Source organism: Austrofundulus limnaeus, unplaced genomic scaffold (genome assembly GCF_001266775.1).
Source record: "Austrofundulus limnaeus strain Quisiro unplaced genomic scaffold, Austrofundulus_limnaeus-1.0 Scaffold182, whole genome shotgun sequence".
Taxonomy (NCBI): Eukaryota; Metazoa; Chordata; class Actinopteri; order Cyprinodontiformes; family Rivulidae; genus Austrofundulus; species Austrofundulus limnaeus.
In genome coordinates this window covers 912689-925386 of record NW_013952584.1, presented here as the reverse complement: position 1 = coordinate 925386, position 12698 = coordinate 912689, and the positions used below count along the sequence as shown (strand labels likewise).

The 12698-nt window shown below is 38.0% G+C and overlaps 1 protein-coding gene across 1 annotated transcript in view; it reads left to right on the top strand.

The window, feature by feature from the left end:
* nav3 (neuron navigator 3) overlaps window positions 1–12698 on the top strand; it is a gene marked incomplete at its 5' end in the record, with an annotated part of 211473 nt that overhangs the window by 173226 nt on the left and 25549 nt on the right. Inside the window, 8 exon segments of the mRNA XM_014018077.1 lie at window positions 2492–2645; window positions 6822–7008; window positions 7232–7329; window positions 7414–7509; window positions 8908–9073; window positions 11006–11241; window positions 11682–11836; window positions 11995–12066. Coding sequence (XP_013873531.1) covers window positions 2492–2645; window positions 6822–7008; window positions 7232–7329; window positions 7414–7509; window positions 8908–9073; window positions 11006–11241; window positions 11682–11836; window positions 11995–12066 — 1164 coding nt within the window.

Sequence of the window (12698 nt, the reverse complement as noted above, 5' to 3'; positions counted from 1 at the left end):
ATATATTATGTTATATTATATTATATTTAAAGCTGTGTTAACAATTATAAAACAATATAACTATATTATACTATGATTAAAAGCACAACTATATTATAGCACTACAATGATTAAAAGCATTACAGAAGTATTTTATCTTTTTTCTTACCTGTTTAAATCCATGCTGGGTCAGATCCTGATGCTTTAAAAACGAGGCAATAATGTATCAAAACAAACCATTAGCCTCACTAAAAGCAGTTAGCTTAGCCTGTCGCTAATCCAGTTCTTYGAAAATAATGGAGTGTAAACTCTCCCCTCTGTCTTTCTTCTGCTGCTTTTCTTGTCCAGCAGATTGGGTCCAAGCTCTTTTACTTTAAGCTTCTCCTGGTGTGTTCTGGTCTAAAACACTTTTTTYTTTTAAGAAACTTAGCTAAGTTGTTTAGCGCCTCAATTTCTTGACATGTTAATGCTGTTCGCATCATATCCATCAGTCTACACCAAACCACGCCCACATACAATGGCACTGGAGGCACGTTTTTGTAAGTCCACCCTAAATGGCTGAATCCTGTGGCTTGTGCTGATCCTGGGCTGAACAGAATTAGCCCCAATGAGCCGCAAACCGAGGGGGGRGTGGCGAGACGCCTGTCAATCATTCTGAACCAGGACACATTACATGAAAATGGGCTGTGAATAGTTAGCGCTGCAGAACGGCCCTGGGATCTTCCCAGGTGGTTTGGCACCAGTTTTCCTTGTAAATTTCACAAAATAAGATATATTATTTTAAAATTGTGTTTATTTTTAAGTTGTTATTTATACATTGTATATAATTATATTATAATTTTATAATAATGTTTATTTTAACATTTTTATTGTGAACATCAGGGAGGGCTTAGCCCTACTAGCCCACTGATACCAGCCGTCACTGCTTACGACTTTAATCAGTAACCCTGGGAGAACATAGGTACCGAGAAACAAAGGTACTGAGAAAGATGGGTACTGGGGAACAAAAAACTGACTGTGAAATATGGGTAGCAGGGAGTATAGGTACCGGGTAACAAGGGTACTGGGAAACATAGTTACTAGGGAACAAAGGTACCAGGGAACATAGGCACTGGGGAACTAAGCTACCAGGGAAACATAGGTCTTGGAAAACATAGGTACAGAGAAACAAAGGTACTGGGGAACATATGTATTGGGAACATAGGTACCAGGGAACATAGGTACTGGGAACATAGGTACTGGGGAACAAAGGTACCGAGAAACAAAGGTACTGGGGAACATAAGTATTGAGAACATAGGTACTGGGGAACACAAGTACCGGAGAACATAGATACAAACAAAGATACTAGGGAACATACACTATATTTCCAAAAGTATTGTCTCACCTGTCTTTACTCACATATGAGCTTAAGTGACATCCCATTCCTAATCTATAGGGTTCAACATGATGTTGGTCCAACCTTTGCAGCTAGAACAGCTTCAACTCTTCTGGAAGGCTGTCCACAAGGTTTAGGAGTGTGTTTATGGGGATTTTTGACCATTCTTCCAGAAGCTCATTTGTGAGGTCACATACTGATGTTGGATGAGAAGGCCTGGCTCTCAGTCTCTGCTCTAATTCATCTCAAAGTTGTTCTATCTGGTTGAGGTCAGGACTCTGTGCAAGCCAGTCAAGTTCATCCACACCAGACTCTGCCATCCATATCTTTAATGACCTTGCTTTGAGCACTGGTACTGTATACAGCCAATTGGATGGGCAATATAGTACTGGGGAACATTGGTACTTAAGAACATAGGTACAGAGAAAGAAAGGTACTGGGAAACATAAGTAATGGGAACATAGCTACCAGGAACATGGGTACCGAGAAATAAAGGTACTATAGGTAATATATTTTTACTGTAGTGCATTATTATAACATAGGTATTGCAGAGTAAAGGGCCCTTCTCCACTGTCAAGTCTCAATCTAAATGCTTCATGTCTGTTCAGTTCTGCTCAAGTCTAGGTGTGTCTCTATGGTAGTGTCTCCCTCACTCTGTGGGGGGATCGTCAGCAGGTGTTTATGGCCGTTGTGGTTTTATTGTTCAGTTTGTCCAAAACCTCAGAGTAATACCTCTTCAATCCAGACCACTCCGTCGAACTCAACCTGTATGCTGTATGCCTACATTTTAGTCTATTGTTGATTCCTGTCATTTAAATTTTACAGAACACAAATTTTGGGGAGAATTGAGGTTGTAGTTTAAGAGAACAAAATCTTAGTAGCCAGCCTACGAACTGTCCAGTGTGGGAAATGTAACTTGAGTCTGTTTTTAAAGTTGGAAGTCATTCGCTTTATTAAATCCTTCATTATTCACTATCCTCCTCACCTCATCCACAATGTTCAACACTGGCTTAAGCTTTCATGTTTCCTTAAGTGTGTATCCGTCTCGATTCTGTGCACTGTGTGTGTGTCTGTGTGTGTTTGGTTTAACCCCTGAAGTGACCCCTCCTCCTCCGTATGTGTAATCCCGGTTACAGGCTGTGTGAATGCACCGAGGCCGAGGCTGAGATCATCCTCCAGCTGAAGAATGAGCTGAGGGAGAAGGAGCTCAAGCTGACGGACATTCGTCTGGAGGCACTTAGCTCTGCCCACCACCTGGACCAGATCCGAGAGGCCATGAATCGCATGCAGGTGAGGTTCAGCTGTCCGTCTGAACCCAGGTGTCAGGCAATTTGAGACAATCAAAACATTATTTGATGATGCTGTGAGTTTGCATTTAAAAACGCAAATCATGTGTAAAAATGTCATGAAGAATATCTGGAATCACCATGAATGTCTCACTTAAGTGGATCTTTGTGGATCTGGATTATCTTGTTTGTAGAAGCCTATAGTCACCCCTCTGATATAGGGATCATGTAAAACTCTTTATCTTGAGGCTTACTTCTGTACAAAGGGAACCTTGAAGATCAAAAAGCTTTTTAAAGCCCATAAATCCAATGATACTGCTTCAGAATAACAGCAGCCTGAGTGCAGGAAAAAGATGGAAGCAGCCTGATACTCATCGTGCTGCTTCATGCTGTGAGTGTTGATTTAACGGATTTCAAAATATTTACAAATCTGTTCCCCACAGAATTACATTATGGTCTCTGCAGTTCCTTTAAAGTGCCTGTGATGTAAAATTCTCACAATAATTATGAATGCACTTTTTGAAAGGAATTATCATGAACGTATTAGCAAAAAATAATTCATGCTGCTGAGATGAACAGTTGTTGAGATATTCTCCTCCCCAGTAACAGGAAGTGACATCAAAGATGAACGCCTGCATGTAAACAGCACAGAGAGCAGGGAAAAAGTTGATGAAGCCTTTAGATCTTTTATTTAGGCTATTGTTTAGATTATTTTGAGTCACTATCAGTGAGACGAAGTAGAGTCAGAGCTCAAATAATGTTTTTAATAAATAAAAGCCAGAGATCTTGTGTTTTTTTAAAGAGCTCCCATTTGTCATCACTTCCTGTTTCACTATGACCGAGCCAAGCTGAAAATATATGTCAGTTGAGCTGTGAGAAAATGGGTAAAATTATGTATTATGGAAAAAGGTATTGGAACAGCAAGTCAAACTCAAATTATTTTTGTTGTACAGGTCCTTCTCAAAAAATTAGCATATTGTGATAAAGTTCATTATTTTCTGCAAAGTACAGATAATCATTAAACTTTCATATATTTTAGATTCATTGCACACCAACTGAAGTAGTTCAAGCCTTTTATTGTTTTAAAATTGATGATTTTGACAAAAAAGTTAAGAAAAACCAAAAATCCCTATCTCAAAAAATTAGCATATTTCATTCGACCAATAAAAGAAAAGTGTTTTTAATACATTACAGAAAATAATTAACTTTATCACAATTTGCTAATTGTGATAAATTTTCACAATTTGCTAACACTGAAGACATTTGAGTTTAAGATCAAAAGATGACCATTCTGCCGGGCTAAGCTTATAGCTAACATATTTGTTCTTGTAGCTTTTAGGCACCCTTCTGCTGCTTTTAGAATTTAGCTACTTATCTGCTATGTCTAGGTTTTAGCTAGTCTTTTATGACTTTTGTCTTTTAGCAAGCCTTCTGCTTTTTTAGCTTTAATATCTCAGTTTCAGCTTCTTCAGCAAAGCCATTCAGCACTCAGTATTCACGCCACATTTCCACACAAAATGCATTTTCTCTAGTTAGACTAGTTATGTAAATGCCGTCAAGGCATTCAGGCATTCACACTATTGTTTTCATGTTTCTCTTTATTCTTTCAATATTATTATAGTTTCTTCCGTACATTTTGTCCGCTTTCTCGTTCTGCAGTTTTTGTGCAATTTCCACAATTTACTGTATACATCAAAACGTTCAGCTCATTCAGGAATGGTCTGCTATGACTTTTGGTATTTCAGCTACTTTTACTTTTTTAGCTATTTCACTTTTTCGGCTACTTTTTTGCCATTGAAAATGAATGGGGCTATTTTCAACAACCTTAAAACCCTTCAAATTGTTTTTGAATCTTTACAAAACCTTACACAAATTGTTCTGGTTGTGCTCTATTTTACTACCTTATGCACATTTTAGCTACGTTGTGCTAATTTTAACTACTTTTATGCTAATTTTAGCTGTTTTCTGCCCTTTCTGCTAAAATTCTGCTTCTTTTTGCCATTCTTTTGCTTTTTCTGCTACTTTGTGCTAATTATGCTTCTTACAGATGCTTTCTGCTATATTCAGCTACTTGCTGCCATTTTATCTCATTTTTGGCTGTTATTAGCTAAAGTTAGCATTTTAAGCTAAATGCATATTTTTTGTAGCTTTAACCACTTTTTTCTGCTAAATTCAGCAAATTTGTGCTCATTATGCTTCCTTATGCTAACCAAAACAGTTGTAGCAACTTTTTAGCTGTTATGCTAAAAACTTCAGCTGTTTTAGCATATTTGCCAGAAGTAATCCCTTTTAAATAGTTTTATGCAGTTTTTTTTCTTCCAAGTTTCATTTTTTACAACTTTTTCAACATCTGGTTGCCAATTAATACTAGTGTCTACAACATTTAGCTTATAATTATGCTAATTTTAGCTACTTTTATGCTAATTTTAGCTGTTTTCTGCCCTTTCTGCCAAAATTCTACTTCATTTTGCTATTCTTCTGCCTTTTTCTGCTGCTTTGTGCTAATTTTGCTTCTTACATTTGCTTTCTGCTATATTCAGCTACTTGCTGTCATTTTAGCTAATTTTTGGCTAAATATGCTAATTTTAGCTACTTTTATGCTAATTTTAGCAAAAATTCTGCTACTTTCTGCTATTCTTTTGCCTTTTTCTATTTTTGTACTTTTCTGCTACTTTGTGCTTTTTACACTTCTTAAAMATGCTTTCTGCTATATTAAGCTTTTGCTGCAATTTTAGCTAATGCTCAGCTGGTATTAGGTAATGTTAGCATTTTAAGCTAAATACCTATTTCTTTGTAGGTAGTACAAATTTCTTTTGCTAAGTTCAGCAAGCTTGTGCTGATTCTGCTTCTGTAAGCTAATTAAAGATATTTCAGCCACACTTTTAGCTCCCTTTTGCTAATTTTAGTATATAGTTGTAACTAAGACATAGCCCAATCACAAATAGTAGCCAAAATTGTTTTTCCAAGATGGCCACCACAGCTAAATTCAATTGACTTTACTTCAGCCAATTTTTGATATAACGAGTTAAAAATTAGTTTTTTAGCTGCTGACACTTAGCTCTATCAAAAATAGCAGCCGAAAAAAAATCCAAGATGACCGCCAATGGTAATTTTAATGGGCTTTAACTCAGCCAGCATTTGATATATTGACATAAAAAATGAAGTAGTGGTAACTGAGAGCAAGCTCTTTCACCTACAGAAGCTAAAATTCAAATCAAAAATAGTAGCCAAAGCTAATTTGGCTGCTTTTTTCCCCATTAAAAATGAATGGGGCTAATATCAAAATATTTAAAATCCTTCAAAATTATTTTAAATCTTTACAAAATATTACACAAATTGTTCTGGCTATACTCTATTTTACTTCGTTGTGCAAATTTTAGCTACCTTTTGCTAATTTTAGCTGTTTTTAGGTATATAAGCTAAAATTCTACGTATTTCTGTTTTTCTTCTGCTTATTTCTGTTTTTTCRGCTACTTTGTGCTAATTGTGCTTCTTACAGATGCTTTCTGCTATATTCAGCTACTTGCTGCTATTTTAGCTAATTGTTGGCCATTATTAGCTAAAGTTAGCATTTTAAGCTAAATACATATTTTTTGCAGCTTTTATAACTTTTTTCTGCTAAATTCAGCAAAATTGTGCTCCTTATGCTTCCTTATGCAAACAAAAACACTTGAAGCTTTTTAGCTGTTGTGCTAAAATCTTTGGCTGTTTTAGCATATTTGCTAGAAATGATCACTTTTAAATAGTTTCATGCATTTTTTTCTGCCAAGTTTCATTTTTTGCAACACTTTCAACATCTGGTTGTCAATTAATACTAGTGTCTACAAACTTTAGCTTATAATATGCTAATTTTAGCTACTTTTATGCTAGTTTTACTTTTTTCAGATATTTCAGCTAAAATTCTTCTTCCTTCTACTATTATGTTCAGCTATTTTAGCCTTTAGCCTTTTATGCTATTTCAGCTATATTTTTGCTCCTTTTTACTGTTTTTCAGCAGTTTTTACTTTTTTCAGCTTTTCAAATTTAACTTACAATAATACTTTTGCTAAACATGTTCAGCTCAGTTTCAGCTACTTCAGCAGCTTTCAGCTTACATTTTCAGCTACTGGCATCCACACTTGCATTTTCACAGGAAATGCAATTTCTCTAGTTTATTTTCATTTTTCTCATCAATACGCAGAATGAGATTGAGACGCTGAAAGCAGAAAACGATCGCCTGAAGTCCAGTGGTAACGCCACCCCTACAGCCACTCCCATAAAGACAGCCCGGCCCCCGTCTGAGACCTCCAGTACTTCCTCAACCTCCTCACGCCAATCACTCGGGCTATCCCTCAATAATCTCAACATCACTGACACTATCATGTCTGGTGAGTTCAGTGTCCGTCATGAGAAACCTTTAAGTTTTGGYGAAAAGGAAAACGGCAAAAGTACTTTGAGTTCTCTGCTCCTTGTCCTTACTTATCCCTGTCGCAAATGCTTATATAGCTTCAGACTGTTTAGGTCAATGTCCGTAGGTATCTGCCATTCCCACTGAGAGTTTTTTATCAGTAAATAAGTTGATTATTTTCTAAAAGCATATTTGGCTTTTAGATATCCTGCTGGATGACAGCTACGAAGGAAATCTGCGTAAAGAAAGCCGGAGCGTGCGAATAGTGGTCAGCATCAGCCGTGGACCAAACATCATCAAGGTTAGTGAAGGAAAGTTCTTCATGTGAAAACTACGGCAGRAGATTTCACTCGTGTCTCTTTAACAAGTCCGACACCTTTTTCAGGGTACAAGAAGCCAGGATTTCTTGATTGGATCTATAGGCGTAAGTGGGAAGACCAGGTGGGACGTTTTGGATGGAGTCATCCGGCGCCTCTTCAAAGTAAGCAAATTTTAAATGCATATTTAACATGACAGTACAGTTTCGATGTGAAAAATATTCTACTTGAGCTGCCTTTTTTAATACTCAAACTCAAATAAAATGCATTGCCCTGTACAACAGTGATTGTATGTATAGATTCCAGAAAGACCAAAAACAGAAGCTCATATGAGTCAGCACAGCAGCAGAGCCCACCTATATGTAATTCAGTTCTTACTAATGGGATACTGAATCATCTTTATGAGGTACACATGTATTATTAGAACCATTTATCAAAATAAACTGTTTGGATGAGTGATTTGTGTGTACTTCTTGGCCCCTCGTTTGTCTACGGCTGAAAGTATCAAACCAATACCCAATAGTAGTATTGGTGCCTCCATGTAGGCTGATTTGAACCATTCTCTAAATAACTATTATTTATCATTAATGTCGATTTTAGAGCTGGGGATTCAGAGGTGTAGTCTCAGTTGTATTCTGCCACAGGAAACCTCCTGTGCAGATGTCAAAGCACAGCTCTAGTGCTCTAGATTTACAAAAACTAAATTGAGATCGGTTCAAGATGCTCTTGACCACTCTGCAACTAATTTGAGAGAAATTTGGTGGCATAAATTCTCTGAAATAAGTTCAGAATTTTGTATAACTAACTTCGGAAATCCATAAATTTCATTAAAAATCTGTAGTACTCTCATACGTTACATGAGGTGGATAATGACAACTACAGCCTTGTGGGAGGAGAACGAGGGGTCAAACAATATTTTTTTACAGGCCAGCTCTGAGACATAAAATAAATTTGAACTTTTTTTTCAAAAACCAGTAGACAGTGTTGTCACAGTTTGCAAACTCAGTCTTTCACAGATGTTTTTATGGAACCTAACTACTAGTAGTTTGCTGTWATCCCCATAATTTTGTAAAATCCGGAAAGTTGATAAATACTGTACAGGAAGGAACATTTGTTTTTATTTTCTCTCTCTCTCTTGTGCTTTTTCGTGACTTTTCATGCTAAATTATTAAGAATTATTCAAATCAGTTTCATATAACAAAGTACAATACATTTCGTGAAGCATGCCCTGTGCCCACACTCGTCCAGCAGTGCAACATTTCAACCTTCTAACAGTTTACTGTACAGTACCATGTGGCATGTAGCTGCTAATGGTTTTGCTCTCATGTGTTTTTGTTTGGTTCTCACCTCATTAAGATGCAACCCAAACYTATAGAAAAACACCATTTATGTCTACAAAACGAGTCCAATAGGCCATCTTTTCTGCTTGTGATCTCAAAATTTAAAAGCCAAATCTGAAAAAAAAATCTAAAACCTTCCTTAACCTCTTCTACTACACACTCCTAGAAGTCTCTGAGTCTGTAGTTTGACTGCCCATGTTCCAATGTTCCCCCTCCCTGCAGGAGTATGTGTTTCGAGTGGATCCTGGAACCAGCCTGGGCCTGAACTCAGACAGCATCGTCTGCTACAGGATGGGGGATGTGATTCGTTCCCACACCTCTGAAGTGCCTGAGCTGTTGCCCTGCGGCTACCTGGTGGGCGACAACATTATCAAGGTTCATCTTAAAGGTGGGACTTCAGGATACATGAAATATAATCTTTTTTTTTTTCTTAGAAAAAATACACTATGGGTCTGAAAAAAAGATGTTTCAGAGGGTCTGCATGTCAAAGTGAAACATTTTGTGCTATGATTGAACAGACATTGAGCAGCAATTTTTTAATACCTTACAACCTAGAATTTCGATGGATTTTCAACTAAAGGACACAGTTAAATAGGATGAAATTTGTTTTCTATAATTCATAAAAACATTTTCTCGCTTTTTGCTTTGAAGCCTCAACTTTTAGCTTCAGAAGCCAAATATTTAGTTAAATAAGACTGACCTATGGGCAATTTAATTGTCAAATGATCTCACTGAAGAAATTTTGTAACTGATTAATTGAATATTAGATTCACTTTTGTATTTTATACTTTCTGATCATTTCAGCTTTAAGGTCATAACAGAATAAGAGTTGGTGTGTGTGTTACCATGTGTTCTTTCTCTTAGCCTAAACAAAACTGAGTGACGCTCTGATGTCTGATGTAAAAGGTAACACCTCTAGGGTGTAACCAGGAAGGGATGAACATTGTAAGGTCAATTCATTATTATAGTAGAAAGAAGTTGTCAGTGTTTTGCAGAGTGTCTGCTCAGAGCATGAGCTCCCGTGTTTGTTTTGATTCAGCCCAAGGTTGTACGCTGAGGCCTGCGCTGCTGAGCACTGAATGAACCTGATTGGAGTCAGAAGATGAAAAATAAAGTTTTAACAAGAAATCCAGCTGAATCCTGTTTATTTGGACATACCATTTTGAACAATGCATATTTTTCCAACATCACTAAAGCAGAACTAAAGCAGTTCTGATAGCCCCCAGAACCAACACCAGTGCAACATCTAAGTAGTAGAGGGCTACCACAATGTAAGTAATTACAATTAAATGTCCATAACTGGGGCTACGGTTGTCAAGGTACATAGTTATAAAGCTCTGTGCCAACTTGGCTCCATGGGTGGAAAACACCRACCATGAGGTCTTCAAGGCTCTATTTGTTGCTGCGATGTCTTGGTTGACATTCCTTTGCAACATTACATGGACATCAGGGGCAGTTCCCCTTGATTGGTAGATTGGAGTGGTGGTTCCCTTTTGTCTCTCTTGAAACATCAGTCCAAGTGTTTCTGATGGTGCAGGACCATAAACCTCAAGTTGGCTCAATGCTCCGTGTCCATCCCTTGAAAAACTAAAGCAGGGGTGTCAAACTCATTTTCACCAAGGACCATAAGAGCATAATGGTGGTCCTCAAAGAACCAGCTGTAATTAACTTTGACATTTCARGTTTAACTTTAAATAAACATAAAATGTCCCGTTCCTCTTCTCATTGCTATGTTTGAGCTCTGTGTGATATTTTGGATGGTTTTACTCACTGCTGAGCTGTAGTGAGTAGATGCCGTCTTGAATTCTGAACTCTCCCACTTTCTAACAGGGAATTTCCACTGGAGGGGTGTTCCAGTTTACATTTTACYGCTTGTAATTGGGAAATTCCCACTTCCCAGTACAAATGGGCCACAGCAAAAGTAGCAAAAATGCAGAGAAATGGAGTTTCAACATGCATTATAGGCTACAGTTTGTAGTTTACTGTCAATGCTGGCTTGAAAGCAAGACACACTTTTAAGACATTAATACATCTTTGAAGCTCTTGTGGGCCAACTAAAATGCTGTGGCTGGCAACATTTGGCCCATGGGCCTTGAGTTTGATGCATATGTGACCTAAAGTTAAAGAGATGTTAACAAAAACATGAAAAAAGACATACAATGGCTACATAATGATGTAGATACTGTAGATACTCCATCACATGGAACACAAATGGTGTAATCCCTACCTCACTCATTTGTAGCTCATACAGAGTTTTGTTACTTTTCTGACACACCATATAAATCCAGCAGCTAGTTATGGACCATTTCTCTGTGTATAGGTGTGAAGGAGAACAGCATCGACAGCCTTGTGTTTGACACACTCATCCCAAAGCCCATAATCCAGAGGTACCTCAACCTGTTGATGGAGCATCGTCGGATCATCTTCTCAGGACCCAGCGGCACAGGAAAATCTTTCCTGGCRGCAAAGCTGGCCGAGTACATCATTTCTCAGATTGGACAGGAGGTGACTGAGCACAGTGTGGCCCGCTTCAATGTGGACCAGAACTCCAGCAAGGTAAGGCTTCCTGTACTGCAGTATCAATAATTAACCATCTGTGTAATGGAACTTTTCGTTCTTTTTGCTTTGTTTATTAAAGTGGTGGGCACATCTAACCAAACTATTCTAATCTATACACAGATTTCTTAGTTCAGCTAATGATAAAAAGCTAAATTGACAGTAAATTTGCAGACGCTAAAGCTAAACTGCTAATATATAACATAATAATGATCAGTCTGCCATGTGTGAGCTAAACTGCTCTTCAAAATATTAATTCTGCTATTAGCGTGTTATCGGATGAGCAGAACTGTGCCCAGTGCCCACCACTGAAAATGTCTAAATTAATATTTATAAAGTTTAATGGCAAGAAATGATACAACAAACAGGTGAATTTATATTTGACTAAATACTTTATTTTCGCTTAAAATGTGTCGTTTGTGAACTGCTTCTTTCCACAGGATCTGCGGCAGTACCTGTCCACCCTGGCAGAGCATTGTAACTCTGAGAGGATGGACTCGGAGCTCCCCACTGTGGTCATCATGGACAACCTGCACCACATCGGCTCTCTCAGTGACATTTTCAACGGCTTCCTCAACTGCAAGTACCACAAATGGTGAGTCGGCGCTCCTCTCCTTTAAATGGAAATGCCTCAGAAGGACAGGTTGTGAACAAGGACCTTAATGGTCCAAAAAATCTGTTTCTTAGTGAGACTTTATGTCAGTGGCACTTCCTGTTGTCTGAGTAATTAAATGTGATTTTCTCTCTCTTCAGCCCTTATGTTATTGGGACCATGAGTCAAGGAGTTTCCTCCTCTCCAAACCTGGAGCTGCACCACAACTTCAGGTTTGACATTTTCTCATTATTCAACTTAATGGGCTCTGCAACAGTCTGGTTATGGCTAGTTAAAAATAGCATTTTACTGCCATAGAGTAAAGGAGAAATGGACTAATGTCTACAATGTAAAAACTGACAAAAAAGTTATTTGGGCAGAACAAGGGCCATTATGCATGGAGGAAAAAGAACACAGCACTCCAAGAAAAACACCTGCTACCTACAGTAAAATGCGGGGGTGGTTCCATCATGCTGTGGGGCTGTGTGGCCAGTACAGAGATTGGGACTCTTGTTAAAGTTGAAGGACGCATGGATTCCAACCAATATCAGCAGATTCTGGAGACCAATGTCCAGGAATCAGTGACAAAGCTGAAGCTGCGCTGGGGCTGCATCTTCCAACAAGACAACCACCCTAAACACTGCTCAAAATCTACTAAGGCATTCATGCAGAGGAACAAGTACAATGGGCCTCATGCAAGAACATGTTCGTATTCTTATCCTAAATTTCTCTTACTTTTGTTCGTACAAAGGGTTCATACGAACATGCCACGTCAGATTCAACAAACTCTTCTACCTTCAGGAAAAGTGTGTAAATGAGCTGCGTAAATATGTTCGTATCCAGCTGCTCGTGCACACGAGAGGAG